The sequence below is a fragment of the Pocillopora damicornis genome, chromosome 8 (assembly GCF_964200805.1).
Source record: "Pocillopora damicornis chromosome 8, jaPocDami1.2, whole genome shotgun sequence".
Classification (NCBI taxonomy): Eukaryota; Metazoa; Cnidaria; class Anthozoa; order Scleractinia; family Pocilloporidae; genus Pocillopora; species Pocillopora damicornis.
This window is the reverse complement of record NC_142677.1, coordinates 21322110-21343360: the sequence shown is the minus strand read 5'-3', so window position 1 is coordinate 21343360 and position 21251 is coordinate 21322110. Positions and strand designations below refer to the sequence as shown.

General features: G+C 39.1%; 1 protein-coding gene across 1 annotated transcript; it reads right to left on the bottom strand.

Moving 5' to 3' along the window:
• Nucleotides 1-763: 763 nt before the first annotated feature.
• On the bottom strand, nucleotides 764-21215 carry LOC113668588 (E3 ubiquitin-protein ligase listerin). The gene is made up of 26 exons (XM_027184520.2): nucleotides 21057-21215; nucleotides 20281-20496; nucleotides 18761-18859; nucleotides 18216-18446; nucleotides 17741-17793; nucleotides 17189-17369; nucleotides 16408-16581; nucleotides 16133-16267; nucleotides 15193-15393; nucleotides 14088-14327; nucleotides 12742-13326; nucleotides 12320-12361; nucleotides 10255-10435; nucleotides 10018-10160; nucleotides 9685-9763; nucleotides 8843-8999; nucleotides 8543-8702; nucleotides 8095-8379; nucleotides 7135-7516; nucleotides 5815-6125; nucleotides 4986-5259; nucleotides 4287-4536; nucleotides 3798-3869; nucleotides 2755-3213; nucleotides 1948-2230; nucleotides 764-1647 (listed from the first exon to the last, which is right to left on the bottom strand). The coding sequence occupies exons 1-26, from the start codon at nucleotides 21096-21098 to the stop codon at nucleotides 1420-1422; spliced, it is 5463 nt and encodes a 1820-aa protein (XP_027040321.2). The 5' UTR covers nucleotides 21099-21215; the 3' UTR covers nucleotides 764-1419.
• Between the last annotated feature and the right edge of the window lie 36 nt (nucleotides 21216-21251).

The window sequence follows — 21251 nt, the reverse complement described above, 5'->3', positions numbered from 1 at the left end:
CACACTTTTTACTATACTAGCAATAAGTACGACTTTCTGCTGATGTGATGACGACACACTTTTGAGGAATTTATTTCACAGTCTCAATGCATAAAAGAAATGTTTGTGGTGGCCGATCTGCAAATAACAATGGGTTCTCCGAACCAATCACAAAAAGTCAAGCTAAGTAAAGCAAAACCAACAGCAAGGAATGTTGAATATTGCTCGGTAAGGTCTGTTAACACGCCAATATTTCGCTTCTTAAATGCTTGAATCAATACAATAAAATGCTAATGGTAACCAATTAGCTAGAGATATGGAAAGTGTTAAATTTGAATATTGAGCCCCGTGAAAACACACCATGGATGACTAAGTCTGGATGAGGTACTGACTTGATTAAGTTAAAAATTTTCTAACCTCATCTTTACAGATTCTGATGAGAATTGAGGCTGAAATATTGCCCTTTGAACAGCACTTGATCTTGAAAATTTCCCAACTCGGTTCTCCTCCATTTCTTTCTGTTTTGGCAAGCTACAAATACTAGGGGAGGGGGAGGGGGAAAGGGGGGCTGGGGAGGGGGAGGGGAGAGGGGGGGGCTGAAGGATCACAACTATCGCTGGAACAATAACATTGGATTGCCTTGGAACACAAATAACGCTTGAATCGGTCGCGTCTACTCATTGCATTAGTTTGGACTGTGCAAGGCGACTCGAAAGTATGGATCATAATTATTGAAACGATGAAAAACTCGGTTTAAATTAGACGTAGACAACTTAAAACTCCGCACTTGTCAAACAAACATGTTAATACTCCGACCAATCTACTTACAAGTCCAAGAGCTGCGCTTTGGTTTCTGCATCTTCTTATCATTTAGACAATTGTTTATGGTTGGTTTTTTTTGGAATACTTGTTAATTATCTCCGTACAGCACCGTTACCGTTCTTTTCAGGGTAACACTCGCTACTTTGATCTCCTTTTATTGAACACAATCTATATTTTTTGCTTTCCCCTTTATTGAGGGTGATTTTGCAGGTCGCAGAAAACCACACTGAATGTTGACAAGGAGCTCCTTCAACCCTCAGACTGACCAACACAGAATTTCTCCTTACAATTTCAATACAATATCAAGCAGACAAGTGATGAGAATAAAGAAAATATCAATTATGGGATTAGAAGTTGATCCAATACCAAATCCTCTGAACTAACATCATCAGAATAATATGGCCAACGGTAAGGAGAATTAATGATAATATCTTGGAGTGAAAAGCATAAAACTGCTATGTTAAACTTTCCCTGCAAACAAGTTTAGAGAATTTGGTTTATATCAACATGGCATCCTCCACCTGTTTTGGTCGTCCATTCTGATCTCCTTTTCACTGTAGTATGTAGTAAAATATGAGAGGCGACTTTACATGCTGATACCTTTCGAAAGTTTAAGGATTAGAATAGGTTCCGGCAAAGCGGACAAGTGGCATTGTTACTGGTGCTGAACCATTTGTAAAGACAGGCCGAATGGAATTTTTTCTTGCATGTTTTGCAGCTCAGTTTAGGAAGAGAGTAGTTACTGCCATGAATGACAGAGAAACAGATCATGCAGTCTTCTACGCCCTCGAAACGCTTGTCAACGTTGCGTTTCCACAGAATGAGACCATCCATTATGCTTCCATTCTAAAAACCAGAAATATAATAACGGCATTTATTGAAGTCATTGTCACGAAAAAGACATCACAATATTACATCATTAAAATCAAATTATATTGCACAGTTCCCTAATGAGGTTGCTAAATCCGAATGTATCGAGAGCGGTTCCTGTCGGAGCCTCAGAAGGTAAAAAGGTTTAACAAGAGAGAAACTCAATTGCTTTAAAAAGTGAGATTCACGTCTAGCGAAGAATAGACCTTTCCATTATACGACATTAGGTGCAGGCGAAAGTTAGTAGCGTCAGAAACATTGCAATTTGACACTGACCTGATGTGTTAGAAATGTCGTCATCTGAAGCATCCAGCTTCTCCATTGAGCAGCTGTCACCCCGATCTTCTTGCCGCTCTCGACAGACACCACTCCCAGTGGATGGTTTGGCGCCAATTTCACAACCAGCTCCATGGAGATCTCTTCAATCGTATAAACCGCGGCCACCTCACGGGCATTGGGTCGAGCCTTGACCTGCATGTTGTCAAACCGGATCGACGAGGTTTGAACCAGTTGCATTTCGCGCCGGCAAAGCTGCGGGGTTATGTTGGAAGTTGTGAATCTACGCGAACGGAGACAAAAAAAGAAATTATTCTCCATTTAAATTAGTTTCTAAACTGATGCTTAAAGTATTTATATCTAATATCACTAACACTTTCTCAGTCAAACTAACTTTCAGCAGGTTGGACCAACTTGTTCCATTTAAGGCGCATTTCCATGGGACATATCGATAAATCAACGTATCCGACGAAACACAGAATCTATTAATTGTAACTGTGTGAGTGTGGAGGCAGCGTTGCCGAGTGGTTAGGGAGCTGAACTTATAATCTTGCGGTCCGGGGTTAAGTCTTGCACCCTGCTACTCTCTGGATTTGTTCTCGGTTGCCGCAAGTTCAACTCCTTAACTCCGGCCAGTTGGGATTTTAAGCACCTCGTTTGTTTACAATTTGTTTGTATTGGCTCGAAAAAGCACCACCGGGAAAATGGTCAATTAATGTTGTTATTTGAGGCCGAAATAAACCGTGACTGGACTCAATTTTATTGAATTTAAAGAAAAATAATTCAAAAGTAATAAGAGCATCTTACTTGTCCACAATAGCAGATTGACGCTTGTCTACGCTATTCCACCATTGCCTGACAATGGCCGGCATCCATTGTAACAAGGAATAAAACAAGCCACATGCTAACTGCTGGATAGTACGCTGACCAACAAGACGACTTATACCCGGCTCAGAATCATCTGTTTCCACTACTACTACTGTTGACTTCACGGGAATCAGTCTAAACAGCACGCAAAGAAGACTATCCACCATCTTATTTTGCTTGATGTATTTAGCGTATTCAACTCGCTTTTCTTGTGGCAAACTTCTAAAGAACTGAAGCAAAACTTTCCAAGCTAACATAAGAGCGAGGCTGACGATCTGCGCCTCGGTGTCGCCTGTCATGTCCAGATGTTCTCCGAATGGCACATGCGCTTCGTGTACCATTTCAGTCATATGTGCGCATGACGAATTTATCAGCTCCATCAACGCGGTAGGCGGCGATCTGTCAAAAAACAATCAAAACAACAAGTGATTGGCTTTTTTCGAAACACACAGGGTGTCTTAAGCGGGTGTCTTAAGCGGGTGTCTTAAGCGGGTGTCTTAAGCGGGTGTCTTAAGCGGGAAACAAAACATTGCAGTGAATCCTAAAAAAATAAACAATTTAGTGAGGAAAGAAGGTTTACTGATGGAGAGAAGCATTCGTAACAGGCGTTAGAGTGAGAGACAGCTGTTATGTTCTCCAACTCACTCGCAAGCCTGTGAACGTAATCCAAGATGGCTGTTCTGTACAACAACTAATTTATTACATCAACACAAGGCACTATAAACAATGGCTGGGAACTTGGTAACTAGCATAGCATAACAATAGCATACAGTAATAGCCTTTGAGCTTGCACAGTCGAGAAGAGACGACTCCCTTCTGTACCGATCTCGATCTAGTTTGAAGAAAATAACTGAATGAACGCTCAGAAACTCGTCAAGTAAATGCACCTCAGTTTATAGGTGATTATGACAGGCTGAGAGGGTTTCCATTGTTTTTTTTTTCTTGAACCGTTACAAAAATTGTAAATGTCTGTAACCGTCTACCTGACAGGTTCATCCACTCCTTCCTCGGTCTCTGATTCATTTTCGACTGATAGCGTGACTTCCTTCATTACTCTACAGATAAAAAAGCATACGAAGCTTCAATACAACGTTCTTGAGATGCGAACGACTTGATTGACCTGGCTACTAGTGTTCCCTCCAAGGTTGTCTTTTTAAGGTTTGTACATACGCGATGCTTTCAACCGCTTGCATGTCTTGCTTCTTTGAAAATTGAAGCGAAAGTGTAGTATATAATTTGATCCGGTGGTTACGATCGTGCAGTGTAATTGTCTGGGCAAAGGAAATTCTGCTACAGACTGTTATTGGTGTTATGACCGACATTTTGACTGGCTCCAGCTCAGCGATAATCAGAGTAAGAGTAAATTGGGGAATTCTTTGCGAGTGTAATGCGTGAAAACTTCTTAGTCAGCCTCGCTGAAATGTGTTTGGTGCTTTTACCAACTGGATACAGGAGTCGGAGTCAGTACTTACTTAGAAAGCAGATGATAGGCCGCAAATTGGAGTCCATGTTGACTGCATCTCAGGAGAGGTAAGCAGTGTTCCAGCAGCTCAGCAGTCCATTGGGGCATATGTGAACATTGATTATCTGTTCCTTGTGGTTGCTTCTCAAATTTATGTTCCTTTAGAATTGTCGTAGGAATGTAGACCACAGCCGACCCAAGTCCCTCGCTGACACGGTTTGACCACAATGACGTTTCAGAAAGGGCGCTTTGATACTGACCTAAAATCAAGTAAGATAATTATGATTAAAGGAACCTTTTTCAATTGATTGTCGAAAGTAACCTGCGATTGCACTGGCTTTACTTTCCTTCGCTCTGTGATTGGTTCCGCAAAGTGCACCAATCGGATGCAGAATCAAACAGGTCGCGACATGGTACTTTCGTTTTCCCGCGCTTCAGACATTCTTCTTGTTATGCTTTCAGCTTTCATTGGTTCCTCGAGGTATTTTCCTTTGATGTGATTAGTCGCTGGGAATACTTTAGATCTGGATTTGAATGTTAAGCGTTTGCGAACCTAGGCCAGCTAACCTCTCCTCCTCTCCACTGGGTGTAATGAAACATACACGACCAGAGACTGAACTTATAGCGGACCCTTCAGCTATCTTGCCTTTTTTCATTTATTAACTTATCTTTTTCTTTGATCAAAACAAAAGACCAAGCCGTCGCTCACCTGCATGGAACAGGAACAGTTGTAACACCGCATTAAACAAAGTTCCACTAAAGAACTCCTGCCATTCCGTAAAGATATTTGTGGGAGAGCCAAGAGCGTTAGCTGTCGTTAAAGATCCGCCGTCCACTTCATGTGACGCTTCACTGACCTTGGGTAGTTTTGAGGCATTCTCCTCAAAGAAACGTGCCACGGTGCAAAAGAGTGAACTAATTTGGCAGCATAGTGCCACACATTTCAGCGACGTTGTAAGGATAAGGCGATTTTCCTCGCAAGTCTGTCAAAAGACAAGAAATGCTCATAACCACACTAACATGCAATGATTCTTGAGCTCTGCAAAAGCTACGGTGAAAAACTTTTGAGCTTTTCTACAACATCTTTGTGTAAAAACTCAATAAAACTCATGAGTGAATGAAGTCACTTTGTCCTTCGTCATAGCTCCCTCGACACTACTCGTAAGAAACATGATCTTGTAATGGAACAAGATTTGAAAAAGAAATCGTTGATAAAAAGGAGACTCATTTTTGAGGCATAATAATTGGTATGATGCATTTTGCCTAGAAGTAAGCGAGAAAAGAAGAACAACAATTTTAGTGGCTTTTTAAAGAACAACGAACTTTTGGGATAGTTGCAAATGGCTGTTTTGTTTTCGATAAATCTGCGGTCGTAAATTATGGGATTAATTTCAGTATCTGAGCAACTGCGCACCTACCCCTCCCCTACCTTCACAACAGTCAACTGACCACAAGTTAAGTTCAAGCAACTTAATCTATGTTTTCGAAGTTGCCATTGTTACACTCTACAACATGTCCATAGAAATCCGCACAGATACCTGCAACCAGCCAGCCAAGGTACACAGTATAAAATCCCAGTGCTTGCCACTCATCTTATCAGAACAATGCTGCAGAGCCTTCTCTAGAATCCTGATGAGCGATAAGTTGATGGTCAAAACACTAGTTGATGCATCGTGCAGAGGACTGTTTACGAGCACAAGGCTGTCATGTGTCTTATTCCACTCCATCAGCTCGTCCAAAATCTCAGTTATCGTCAGTTGATACTCGAGCACTGCTTCTTCAACTCCTTTGGTTTGTTGAAGCCATTGGTGGAGAGCACCATCGATGATAGCGAAGACACGGGCGAAACCTACGAAGAATGACATCACGAAAACACCAGTTACTAATAACTTCTTACGAACCAAGCATGAGGGCCGAAGTAGGGAATATCGGTTTAAGGTCGTGGCAGAACAGACCGAGCACAGCAAGGTCCTTTCAAAAACGACCCAGGGTCAATATTACACGGTTCGAGCAAGCGAAGGTAGTTTACTACGTGGCACTCGGACCAAACTTGTTTATTTTGAATTTGCCGGCTTCGCGAACAAAAATACACAGCTTGCGATCGCTTCCGTGGATAAAATCCTGCCCAAGTAGGATCCAATCAGAACGCTGGGATTTACGCCAGGACTACCCTGCCATATAATAATTACGATAAACCATTTCACTCCCACGATCTCCTATGATGTTAGTTTGGATAATTTGGTATTGGATCCTCTAATAATACCCTGATTGATATTTTTCGTTATTCTTATTATTTGTCTGCTTGATATATTACTGATATTGCAAGAAGAAATTTTTTCCTAGTCACTCATGGGAGTCAAAGGGTGGAACTGTAAAAATATAGGACAATAATGTGGATAGATTAAGAAGTTTAAGGCAATTACAGCACTGATAGACGGGTGACAAGTGACGAAATTTGAGCGGCTCTCATTTTGCCGCGCGCAGCAAATCGGCGCACCTATAAGTTAATTTTTGCTGGCTTTGTATGGTTACCAAAGTTACTTCCTGTTCAAAGGGATTCGTTTTCAGACGACCGACAGATTTTTGAAAAGGCAGTCACCAAAGTTAAGCCTTATTTGAAGTGAATTCTGATGGGTGACTATTAAACCTCTGTGTTCCGAAAATTACTAAAAAATTACGAGCGTTAGTTAAGTGAAATTCAAATCCTTTACAATAAACATTAATTGAATTATGGTTTTACAGTCATGAACGAAGGACCCTGTGCAAGTGGCTATCAAACGTACGACACAAAGCCAGATTGCAACAGACTGAGCAACTCTGAAAGCAACAGGACAAAAGCACACATGTTAATAGCTTACCTCTCTCATCGATATCTTGGCGCATAAGGGCGATAAACTGGTCAGTGATGACTTTTAGCTCATATATTCCATCCACATGAGATAATAAAGTGTTCAAAGTCTGGCATTCTTTTTCCTCTAACGATGCTAAAGATTGAACCTCGGACAATAGGACTGCGGTATCACTAGGTACACCAAGCTGCCGAAGGGCTTGTAACACGCCATCCAAAGCGAGGCACCACAAGAAACCCTCGCTTCTTGAACGCGTGAGAGCTTCTAAGATAAGAGCTTCACCCCACTGATTTTCATTTATTTGTTGCAGAAGACGGCTACTTGAATGGTTTAGGTTAAGAAGAACATTAGCCATAGTTTGGTCATAGTTGTTTCCAAACGCAACAAATTCCTTTCGGGGAAAAAAGCAAACAAATAAACAAAAACAAAAAAATGCATAAGGCCGGTTAAGTTTCCTTAAGATGACACTTACAATTTATGCCAGATGCAGCTGTGCTTCACTTCGCTCGATTTTATATTTTTTATAGAGCGGGTTTTCCAAGAAATTAAAGCCAAATCAATGTTATCATTATCATTATTGTAGTTATTATTACTAATATTTTAATTATTATGATCAATACATATACAAATTGGACACCCACGAGTACAAATTAGATCTTAATTTAAGACAGGTGTTTCCATAAAGGCGGGTCACTGGTGGTCCATCTCCGCCATTAAGACCTCTTACCGCCGTCTTCTTATTATTCCCCCACAACCCCCTAGTGGAAAGGGGGTCTCACGTCTACTTCTCCAGGCACAGTCGCTTATTACGCCATCGGCTGTCGGTAATGAAAAATTTATTGAAAGCCCTGACTCAATGTAAAACAATAAAAAGACAGTTTTGAAATGACTCAAAGTTTGCTGTGCATGCCCTATGGTTTAAAACTCTCTAACAGCGGTCTGGGAAACAAAAGGAAAACTTTAATATACCTCAGTAACGTCACTAATTCCCAAGACACACGAGCACCAATGTCGGACCCAGCTCGTCTCCAACCACAGGCGGATTAAACTTTCCTTTGTTATGACGTCACTCTTTCGGCTCGATAGCTCATCGGAATTCGAAAGCGTCTTAACGATCAGAGTCGACGAAAACAAGATCACTTTCTGATGATTTGTGAGCGTGGACTGAACAGTTTCACTTACGTCGCACAGATCGTGAGCATCTGATGAGACAAGAATTTTCCTCTCGAGCAGAGGAACCAGCAACCACTTTGTCTGTGCGAAAAGGAATCAAAAAACGAACAAAGTCAATAAAGGAAGAGAAGGAAGCCGAGCTTCACGACAGTTTGTCAATAAGTTAATTAACCTACAGCGTTTTTTTCGCCTGTAATACAGAGCACGAGTTTCTTTCAAAGCATAGTTCACACCGTTAGCCTACCGTAGAGTAATCACTCCTAAGAAATCTCAGTTGTTTTTCAGACGGTGTCAAAGCTGTGAACACTCTTTGTGGAAGTAACTCGTCTATTGAATCCTCAGCAGGCGATAGCTTGATTGAGTCTCTAAGAAGTTGAACGGCTACAGTAGCGAGATCATCCACTCTACAAATACAAAAAGAGAACCACTTAAGTTACAAGGAATTACAACGAGGAGAACGAAGTTACCTTAAATATCGTCTAAAAAATTTCGAGATATTCATTCTTTTCTCGACCTAAATAAAGCAGAACATAGTTTTGGATACCTCTCTAGTGTTTCAACCTTCACCAATTTTTCTAGCACAAGCCTGGCTGCTTTAATCACCAGCGCCTCACAACAAGAACATTCCACATCAGAGGGAAGTTGTCGGAAGACCCTTAATCCTTTTTGCCATGTTCCAATCAAAGACTGAGTTACAGTATCTGGAAAACAAAGCACAACAAGAGTTATACTTTTGCTGCAATTTATTTAAGATTCCATGAAAGAAAGACAAATGATGCAACTCTGGTCTGCTTCATATGAAAATTTGAAGTGCGTCGCTCTATCTCTATCCTTAAATCTCCGTCAACGCTTAGAGATCTTGGCTAACCACGCACAAGAAGGACAAGATGACGAGCAGTTCCTCCTCTCCTACGAAGTCCGTCGCACGAAACTCTGAGAGTGAGGCGCACCAAAAATAGTGCACAAGAAGTAGTTCGCCTCACTCCCAGAGTTCCGCGCGGCGCGCTGACATCAACTTCCTTTTCGCTGACTTTGTGATATAAGTACGTATGTTACTAGCGTGTAATTTCGATTACTCAGTTTTTGAGGGGCACTGTGAACTTAACCCATCTCCCTTGCATGATCTCTAGTTGACCGAATGACGAATAATGTGAAATGAAAGATGATGAGTTTCTTGTTCTTGTTCTCTTAAAAGACATTTTACCAGCAAAGTATCTTTCCCCACCCAGTAATAAAAACGTCAAGGGAACATGACAAAGTGGTGAAGAGAAGCAGTAGTCCTTAGTTGACCTTCATCCTATGCAGAAGGAAAAGCAATATTCCCAACGCCTCAAACGGATCGATCTCGTATGCGAAAGCCTCGAACTACAAGACGATGTTGCTCACCAGTAGGCGGCATGTCTCCAAGTTGTAGCTGAAAGATAGCTAGGAGAAGCTCTTCTGTACAGGGCACAATCTCATCAAGCTGAAAAGCAAACCCAGAATTGATCAAGACAACCTAAATGACAGAGCCGGTTAACACAATTGTCTAAATAACGATCCCCATGTTTCCCTCTTAAAGTATTTCTAACAACCCTTACCAACCCAACCCAACCCAGGCACAAGGCCGTATCGATTCACTTTTAGTTTTATTGTTATCTGAGGTCTTCTTTAACATGAATGCAATTTTGCTCGCGACATATCCTCTATTAGAACGAATAATAATCAATTAACACTTACGTTATTTTCACAATTGGCGAGGAACAAATGTAAAATGTCGAGCAACATCAGCAATTCTGCCTCATTTCCCTGCTTTGATTGTTTAAGAATCCTGAGGAAATGCTGACAAATTTGGTCTACCAGTTCATTTTCCAGCAAGGCAGCTGAAATCGAGAAAAAAATGAATCATTTGATTTGAAATAAAAAATCTGAATAAAAAGATGTATCTCATCTATCAAAGACATAAAAAAAACTAACCCTTCCCATTCGTAACAACGCACAACTTAAGGAGACGCCACACAACTTCTTGCTCTTCGTCAGAAAGGGAAGACTTATGTCCAACTCGAGGAATCAAACTCATAGACAAGCCAAGAAGTTTCTCTTTTCCTTCATCGCCTTGGAGCCAACTTGCAACACCGGGAACCTCAGAGTGGAGTCCCTGCGAGCAAATAATAACTTCTTCCTAACCGAGAGCGCGGGTAGTATTGGGGAATATTGGCTCAGAGAAGTGGCGGTGCGGATCGAGCGCAGCGAGGTCCGTGCAAGAACGACCGAGAGTCAATGTTCCTAGGTAAGGCTCGAGCCAACAAGAACAGTAAGTGGTTTGTTAAGCGGCACTCGTATCCATCTTGTTTATTTTACATTTAGCGGCTTTTGCGAACAAAATACACTTCTTACGACCATTTCCGTGGAAACAGTCCGTATGGCTTATTATTGTTTTTTTAGAGGGCACGGTAACGAATCTTGCAATCTGATTGGTTCTTTACCCGGTCAGTATTTTCCTATCTCTGCCCACGGGCCACGGTAACGCTTTCGTGAGTCGCCGAATACATCCCAACTTTCGTTGTCATTTTTCATAAATATACCTCGTTTTCCGGCTGGGCAGTATTTTTAAGCAAACACGTCGGTCACTACCTCAAGCCGATAAATAGCTTATGAATCCTCTCTTTTCTCTCTATCAAATCTCTTTGGTTGACAGAAAAATATTGGTTTCAGAATGAATTTGTATAAACAATAGTGTCATTACGTTGGTTGACAAGCGGCCTAAAAACCGTCTGCAATTAGTTTTAATCGTTCACAAAAAGTACCCAGAAAGTTGAAACGTGAGGTATTTGGTTACAGTTAAACTGAACGATGGAACTTTCATTCATTTAATATCTGAAGTTTCTCGAGCAATTTGTTCATAGTGAAAGAGCGAGCGAAGTTTTAATTTAAGTTCTACAACAAATATACGCTCCTGGTGAGTCTTTCCAATTCCGTTCAATTTGGACATGTTGCACAACAGAAATTGAAGGAATTTTTCGAGAAAAGGCCGCATTACATTCGCTTGTGTCTCGTTGGAGTGTGCCGTTCGAATTTAGCTTTTTGTGAAGGAAAGATCAGAGTTAAACACGCCATTACAGCAAACAAACGAGCAAACTCTCACAACTTCAAAATAAAAAAATTGAATTTACTCACAATTACTTTCCTCGCCGTTTACTTAATGAACAGAGGTAAATCTTCGTACATGAATGGTCGATGAGAGTGAATAATACTTTCCGTTAGATCATTAACTGATTTTGAAGAAAACATTGTCGTGACAGTCCTTGCCAAACTAGTTGGTTTTCAAATGTTCCTACGCTTTTTTTTTTTCTTGGGCGCTCTCCAATTGACAGGTGTCAGATTGTGACAGATACTTGTAAAAATAATGTTTCAAAGTTTGTTTGGAAGCCTTTTAAATCACCTTTATCGTTACGGAAATGAAAATGTTTCGCTGAGGCATCTCTCTTAAATTTGCATCACCTCTATTTTAACTACCATTTACTCACTCAAAAATTGTTCAGTTTATAGAAGATCTTGCCGTATTTACGGCCATAAATCATTCGGGTTCTTTCGGAAAGAATTTCGTCAAGTTCAAAAACAATAAATATGTTATTTACCGGCTAAGGGTCGGTCCGTATGGTGAAAAACTGTGACCTCGGTCTTGAAAATGCTGCCCTCGGCCTACGGCCTCGGGCAGTATTTTCAAGACCTCGGTCACAGTTTTTCACCATACGGACCTCCCAGCCGGCAAATAACATATATATACAGACCAAGAAAAAAATCGGAAAGCTCGGATTTACCTCAGGACGACCTTTCCATATGATAAAATAAGATAATCACCTGAGAGCTTGTAAGTTATTTAAAATTCTACAGCTCTCGATGTAGAAAATGATTTTTGTACATCAAATTAACCGAAAGACTACGAGCGCCCTGATTGGTCAAAACCTATCGCTTATAGGGACGGATAACCCATGGAACACTGAAAGTTATTTTTTTAAAAGCACCGACCTATCATGCTTACCTTTTCGAGAATTTTGTACAGGAAAAAGATGGAGTTGTTTTGCTGGAAATAGAGAGAGCGTTATTAGCTGACATTATACACAAAAACACAACAAAAAACAACAAAAACCTGTTCAAAGAATTAGAGAGCCATAAGGAGAAAGGAAGCCAAAAGGGAAAAGGAAAAGGGAGAAAGAGAGGTAAGAGATTCTCTTGATCAAACTTGGAAAAAAGGAAAATGGGCGAAAGAAATTCTTAAAGAATAAGTTTCTTGCTTTTAAGTACTTTATACTTTATAGTTGAACATTTTTGCCCTGGATTTTCAATTGGAAATACAGAATTGTAAATTGTAAGTTTAAATTGTAATGGTTAAGTTGTGTTCAGTTTATTTGGACACAACTTAACCATGACACGCGCACAACAACGATTATACAAACAGCTTACCTGGAGGGATTCCGACACTAATTCCACTTGTTTGACAATTGGTAAAGCTGTTATAATGCCACATAAAATATTGATGAGGTAATCAACAGATCTGCTATCCATAAAAACACAAGTAACATTTTCATTCCCAGGCAGGGAGGACTTGATCCAAGGAAACAAAGTATGTAGAAGGAATTCTTCACACAAAATCGAGTAATCATCATTTTCTGAGGTGAACAAAGTTGTAGGTGGTCCATTTGAGCTGTCAAGCAAAGATTTGACAAGTTTTGTTGATGTGAAGTCGGGGATAAGAGAAGAAAGAAGCTTTAAATGCACCATTGAATTGTTTTTAGTGATCTCATTCATACACAGTGTACAAATATTGCAAACTAAATCTAAAAGACAGCCATTGTAGAGTCTCTCCACATTGACCAATGTCACTCTAGAATCACTGTATGGTAAACATTGATCAGCCTCAGATGAATCTAATGGTTCAGATGACAAAAGTTCCATAAATGCCACTCTGTGTTGTTTTTTCTTCTTCTTGGTGGGACATTTTAGCATAACCAAACAGTGGGACACAGAATTGACAACCTCATCAACTACCTGTAGGGAAAAAAAACAAACAAACAAAAAAAGCATCAGAACAACATCCAAAAAAATGTTAATGTACAACTGAATAACCACTGAGAGAAAGACATGTTGTATTCAATGAACTGCCTTACTTTACCAGCCACAAGTATCCTTATCCATTTGTTTTTCACCCCAACCAAGGGTTCAAATTCAAAGTATCAACTTAAGAAATTCTCTGTGCTCAGTTGATAAAGCCAAATTATCTATCATGCCCCAGCAGCGCAGTAGCACAGATTCTTCACAAACTTACACTTTTTATTCAAAAGTACCTTCACTCTACCTTTTACAACTCCATTTTCAATCACCAAGGGAAAACCAGATAAGGGATTGACCGTTTGTTTTGTTTGAGCTGATGACCATAATGTTACACAACAGTATTTCATTCCCCTAAATCTTATCAAGATCTTGGTAGCCACCACATGGATTACAAAATGGGAATATCCTGGTCTGGGAACCTTGGAATGATATGAAAATCTCCTTCACTAAAGCACTAGTCAGTTGGCCAGCAAGCTCTGACGTAGTAAACAGATTAAATCCATTTAAATGCTTTCATGAACTGTTTAAACAGATATAAACGGATAGTAAATGGTTTTGCAGCTTAAATGGAAAAGCGTTAGTTTCCGTTTTCCTGTGGAGGGTCACATTTCATTGCATAGAACCATAATTGTGATAACCATCCATTTTCCTGTTTACGAGCACAAGTTTTGTTTACAAATAAAGAACAGTATGCTTACCACTTTTCCAGAGCCAGACTCAAGATTTTCCAAACAGATTGAACTGAAGCCCTCCCAAAACCATTTCAATATGTGGCAGAAATTTTGGGGTAATTTTTCCTCCTCTACATCCTTTCCTGTCTTGGAATCACTTTTTGCTTTGATAGACAAATATGACAGCAGATCAGCTGCACGAGTATACAGACTGTCATATGTCAGTTTATTTTGCTTTTCCAATGATTCTTTCAACAGAGACAACAGCTGAAAAGGAGTAAAGGAACAATCCACAATCAGTCAGCAAACTTACTGATAAGAATGTTGTAAACCAGTTAAAAAGCCAATCTAAAACAGCAAATGGCATCACCTTACCATTTGCATGCCTCTTCTAGGAGTGAGCAATAACACTTGTTTGCAAGTATTTCTTATAAATATACATCACATATACAGCTGCATGTATATGTAACCCTTTCACTCACAATTTTTTATTTAGTAATTCTCCTCACTGTTTGCTGTACAGTTCTCATGATGTTAGTTGGGAGTATCTGGTGCTAGATCAACTGATAAATTCCCTTAATATTAATATATCAATTTTTTCATTCTCATTACTTCTCTGCTTGATGTTGTATTGATATTGTAAGGAGAAGTTCTGTCTTGGTCACTCATGAGAGTTAAAGGGTTAAGATGTGAGGTATAATCCAGGGTTTTACAATAGCCAAATTTTATTCCACTTACAGAAAAATGAAGTAACTAGGAGTGTTATCCCTTCTCCAGGATGCAGAGACATTTGCTTTCCCCCAACATTTTTCCAGGCAGGTACTTTCCCCCCACAGTTAGCTTGTGTCCATTTAAAGTAATAAAATTCTATGTTTAGAGAAGGGCTAAGGGAGTAGTCAGCACAATCCGCTGCATGTACATGAATGATTAGGTAATCACATCTGTCAGTGCTTTTGCAAGCAGGCTCTCATGTTTTGGTTTTGCCTTTTGGCACAGCCACCTTTTACTGACACCATCCTTGGCCACAAAAGGAAGAAGTTATTTTAAACAACCCTTATCTCCCTTAACTCAATCCTTGCTTTTGGTGGGATGCAGACCTACTTTAAGTAGATAAACTCCTAAAATTGAGTACCTGCTCCTTAATCAAATATTCCCGGATTTCCATGTTTGATCCATCCCCATATTCGTGTAGAAGGCAAAATTTCAGGCACTCCATGAACGCTGTAATCACTGCTGAACATTCACTAGGGCTATTTTGCACTCGCTCCTTAGTCAGACCTTCTTGAAGATTTGTAAAGAATTCTTGGTAGAAACCCATGCCACTACCAATAACCTGAAAGAGCATCATTATTTCAGGGCTGAAGAAGATAACCCACCTCATAAGGTAAAAGCATTCCTTTGCCTGCAGGAAGTTGTCTAACACTGATATTGAGTGCCAGACCTCCTGGCAATCCTCCCCCAGAATTGTCTCTAATACAGCCATTGGTGGAGAAATGAGTGTCCTACAGCCCTAAGAATAGGGGCCAAATTGCAGGCTAAAAGAGTGACAATGTAAGTCATCTATATATCAAGCTACATGCGGGTGGCCAAAAATGATGGCTAATACACTGTATATATTCTTCGCTGTTTCATAGGCAAGATGCAACAAGTGTTTCTTAACCCGTTAAATTGGATGCTGGTCCACAACAAGTTACCCATCAGCATACAGCACCAGGTTTCTGTGACTATTTAGTTATACTTATTGTGGTCCAAGTAATCTAAAGTTTCTTGCCCGAGAAGACAAAACCTGGTGAGCTTCGACAGGATTTAAACTGGAACCTCCAACTAAGTCATAAAAAAATTCTTAGGGTTTGGGAATAGAGAAAGACAAGAAATAGGAATATTAAAACTTCCAACTAATAAATCAACTTGTATTTGGGAAGTGACAGATTATTTTTTCGTTGTTTTGTAGTTGTTTTTGTTTGTCTCTTCTTTCTTTCAAGACATTCTTGAAAAAAAGAAAAAAAAAAGACTGTAAAATACCATGTTATGATTATAGCTGCAAAATATGTATTCAAAGTATAAATGCAAACCTCTGAAGGTACTTTGCTCAAGAATGGAAGTAAGTTAGGAAAGATCATGGTAGCACAACCACTGCCACCACTCTTCAAGACAGACCAGAGTTTAGGTAAAACAGCTTTGCGGGCTTTCACTTGGATCCAGCAGTCCTTTTTAGTAAAAAATTTCAAAAATATAATTTTAATAACTGACTGTCAGGAAATGGATATTTTGAAAGAAAGTAACAAACAGTGCACATTGTTAAATTTTCCCTTAGTTAAAAAAGCAAGAAACAAGGTCAGTTGCTTACTGTGATATTCTTGAGCACAGATAAAACAGCATTCCACAGTTGTTGACAGACTGCAGGATCAGAATCATCCAGTGCAGATAACACTGCTGGAGAGACCTGGGAGCTGATTGACAACATCATAGAAGGGAGTTGCTCACAGGCAATGCTGACGGTAGAGAATACAGCACCTCGCACCTAAGTGAACACACACAATGTGTCCTTTGTAACTAGAAGTACTATTTTCCAGGTAGGTATAAAAGTTGGACCTGCCACTAGTTAATAAAACAACATGGTGGCTTAACCATTGATCAGAGGGCAGATGGGACTGAATTTGACATCATGATAGTTGAATTTTAAGGTGAAATATGATTTCAAAAAGACCTTTTTGAGAATTTTACCACAGTCTGGGGTGATCAGAGTAGGAGTTAGGAATTTATTTCAATCTGAGGTGATCTGAATGAGTCCAAAGTGATCTGAGTGAGCTGGAGTTGATCTGTTCTGACTTTTGTATCTATCCCTCTTGATCTTTTATCTTTTGATGTGTACTACCAATACTTGAGCTTTATAGTCATGAAAACTTACATTCATAATGGGTGAATTATGATTAGGAATGGCAGAGATAAATCCTTAACAAAAATTCAATTGTAACTACAGTGCTATAGAACAACATTCTACTTGAAAAAAAATTGTAGCTTCAAATCATTTCAACCCAATAATCAAATATGTGTCACTAATGACAATACATAAAAGGTAAATGTTCCACAAAATACAAACTGATATTAAACTTTTATTAGACACATACATGTGGGGACTTGTGCCTGGCATATTTCCAGAACTTGTTTTGCCGCAGAACTTTAAGATAAAGGTCCACCATATCTGCACTGTCCTTCTGCGATATAACATTTATCAGATGTCCAAGCCCCAAGATGGAAGATGAGAGCACTCTGTTATATTTAGCCTCTCTTTCTTCTTCAGAAACAAATCTTTATGTACATAGAATAGGATAAATGTTAAATTTTGAGTTTGGTTATAACAATATATTAAAGAACATGTTATTGCTCCTCTAATGAGAATGGAACAGTATGTCACTAGGAACTGAACTCTTGAGCTTTGGGTTACATGCTCCAATACTCTTCTACTTCAGTTACAATGGGCTCAGGGAAATCTAAGGCAAGATAGGCCAACACTAGGTTTAAACAATATACACGTATATGACATTATGCATTCTGCATATTGCAAAGATCAACAATGTCAAAAGTAATGTGTGACTAAAATTGATACAATAGGAAGTGGGACAAATTTTGAGCTCTGTAACAAAATCAGACAGGTTCTGATTTTCACAGTGTTCACTTACTTTGGATCAGAGAGGGTGGAAGGTGTCTGTGTTAATATATTGTCCTGAAAGAACTGTAAGATCAAAAAATTGTAAATTAACCTGCTACAAACTGCTGACAATAATTTGAATTATGAATGAATAACCAATTGAATTATTGAAGAACCAGTCATGTAAATGGATAAGAGAATGGATGAAGGGAAAGAGGATGGATGAAAGGAGGTACTAATGATAAAAATATGTAAGAAAATTATTGATTGTAAAACTTAATATAAATGGTGGGAACCCACTAATGACAAAACAAATGAAGCAAGAGTCCTTAGACAGGAGAACAAATTTCAACCAGAAGGAAAATATCCCCCTTTAAGTTTTATTTAGTAGTACTGAATGCTGCAATTGTCAGTTAGCTGCTGCGCAAGACAAAAACACTGTACTGCATATATACCATGCACCCTGTACAGTAGATACAGTTTACAACCTGTAAGAACATGCATACCTCAAATAAGTCCTTCCTACAAAACATGATGACATCAGTTTGTTTTTCCTCTGAGAATGCTGCATGGAATGACTTCCTAGCTGAAGATGCAACAACTGCATAGGTATCAAACTGTGTGCACAGCCAGGGACCAATAATATAACGCAGATGAGGAGCAAGATTACGACCAACTCTGAGAACCAGCTGTTCCATGGCTTGTTGAGTTGCTTCTCGCACTTTGTGATCAACATCCTGTGTAATAAAAAAATTAACTGAAAGATTGAAAAAAAGATAAAGCAATGACATCCACAGGTTGGCTTTTTTTTGGGCTGTTTTCTAGTAAAATTGGAATTTGGAGTGTTGGTTTTGGGAAGAGAGGAAAATCAGAATCTATAAAAAAAGAGCAAGTTAAAAGATACAACAGAAACAAGAAACTCAGCTATATGTTCATGTTACAAAAGGTTCAGGAATTCAGTCAGGGCCCAAATGGTTGGAGGAGAGCTCTCTTGTCAGTCACCACCATCCATGTTTCCATTTCAATTTAACTTTTTGATTTGAGAACTTACCAGAGCTAATTTGTTGAACAGCCTTGGCCAGAATGGCAGAGCACTTTCCACAGCCTCAACAGTCAAATTCTTGCATAACTCAGTGAACTCTTGTACAGCCTAGAGTAGAAAATAATTCAAAATAAGTTAGAGACAATGTAGTAATAACCTATTTACTTGTATATTGTGCTATTTTGCATTTTACCACTGCAGTCATATATCTTTGGCTTACACAAGATGTGATCAAAGGAAGGAAGGTAAACAAAGGGTTCTCTGATGATTTTTTATTGAAGATATTGTGGCTTTTCTTTAATAACAATAATAATAATGATTACCGTAGTTATTCGGTTATAAGGCGCACTCGGCTATAAGACGCACCCCCAATTTGGCAACTTCCTTATTGCATGTTTTCAAACTGAAAATATCGCTAAAATACTTGGTTATAAGGCGCACTGTTGTTTGGGGAGTAAAGATCAGTCAAGTTTATTGTAAATTCTTTCATAAACTTACAAAAAAGCGAAAAAAGTCGCGTATTGATTATAGTTTACTGTTAATTAACAAAAGCAGACTTGTCGCACACACGACCACGTGCACAAACATAAGCCTTGATTAGACAAGAATTAACATACCGCCAAAAATGCAGGTCTCAGTGCACAAAAAAGGCTGAATGGATGAAGAAGGTATTTATCTCTTCGCTTGTTTATTTTCGTTTTGTTTTGTGACGTATCAAATTACTGAGCACGTGCTCTTGAGCATGTATCATATCTATGCAAATTTGACTTCGCTCGTCTTTTCAGAACCACCATATTTATAAAAGTCAATGACCAACACTGTGTATCCTTTTATTTGCTTGAAATCGTACCAGTAACTGTGATAAAAAAAAATTGTTTCGGGAAAATATTTGCCTATAAGACGCACCCAAACTTTGCCGGTAATTTTTAGTAGAAATTAGGAATTTCTTGAAAATAACGGTGCGCCTTATAACTGAATAACTACGGTACTCCCATGATTTCAGGGAAACAAGCTAAGCTATGGTGGTAGGAAGTTGGTGCTCTCCCTTCTGCATGATTGCTGTTGCCTGTTGTGCAATCTACAAGAAAAATTACTCCTTACTGTTGCTCAATAAAAGCATTTACTGGGTGCTTTAACCCTTTCATTCCCAAGATCTAATAAGTAATTCTCCTTACTATCTGCTGTACAATTCTTATTATGTTAGTTCAGAGAATTTGGTATTGGATCAACTAATAATCCCATAATTTATATTCTCCTCTATTCTCATCACCTGCCTGCTTGATATTGTATTGATAATATAAGGAGAAATTCTGTCTTGGTCACTTGTGGCAGGAGCATGCCATAAACAAATACAAGATCATCACACATACAGAGAACTTTTAGATTGGAAGGGTTAATGAAGAAATTGACAAATTTTCCACATTATACTAAAGTACATCAACTAATCTCAAAGGATTACTATTTTTTGTATTCAGGTACAGGTGCAATGTGAATTAACAGTAAATAATTATGGGATGATACAAATTTACCTTCAATTTTGTAACTGAGTCTCTCTTCATCAATTTCCTCATCACCATCCTGAATTCTCCATCAACAGATGCATCAACATCTTCACTAACACCAGTGCTCATTGGAACATAACCAAGGTTACTTGCACCTGGACTGCCCTGTAGTCCTCCAAACCCAACAAAACCCACAGTTCCATCTTTCGAGATCAAAGCAGCAGCACGGCCACTGCTAGATGGCTGGTAAAGTATGATAATACAGAAAAAGTAATGTGTTTTGTAATAGCGTTGCAAGACTCCTTCCCTGTGACTAAAAATAACATGTATCTGGACAAGACTTAGCTTATTTTTAATTTACTGATTATAAACAAATGAATTAGGAGGTTTCTAAAGAAACTCACCTGTGCTGCTACGTCGGTGGAGGGTATAACAAGACAATAAAGTTTTATAAACCGAGTTTATAATTAAACTAGGCTACCATTTAGAAACAGTGTTTCTAAAGCAGGCGTTTCGATCGAGCGTAGCCCTTCGTCACAACGAGTTAAGGAACTAGTGTGAGACAAAAACACCACCATTGAATATAACAGCTGTTTTCAAAAATTCTGTGTAAACAGATAAAATAGATCGGTGTTTCGTCCAATTACTATCACACCTCATTTTCATCTCTTGAGTTTGGTTGGCAAAATCCCACACATATTGGAATATGATGAAAAAACTAGATTACGATCAGGAGTAACACAGGAAGTGTTAAATTTCTTTAAACATTAGCAGGCAGAAGAACCGCATCACTATATTTATACCTTCGCGTTTCCTTTAGTCCTTTGTTTATCTTTTCCTCCCATTATGAAATGTGGTGTAAAGCAACCAGACGTAAATATGAAAAACTCATTAAAAACCTTCTATAATAAGTAGGTTTGGGAAGCCATCTTGGATTAAACTTTTTAACCCAGTCTCTTCGCTAATATACAATTATCCCACAATGCCACGCTTTTACC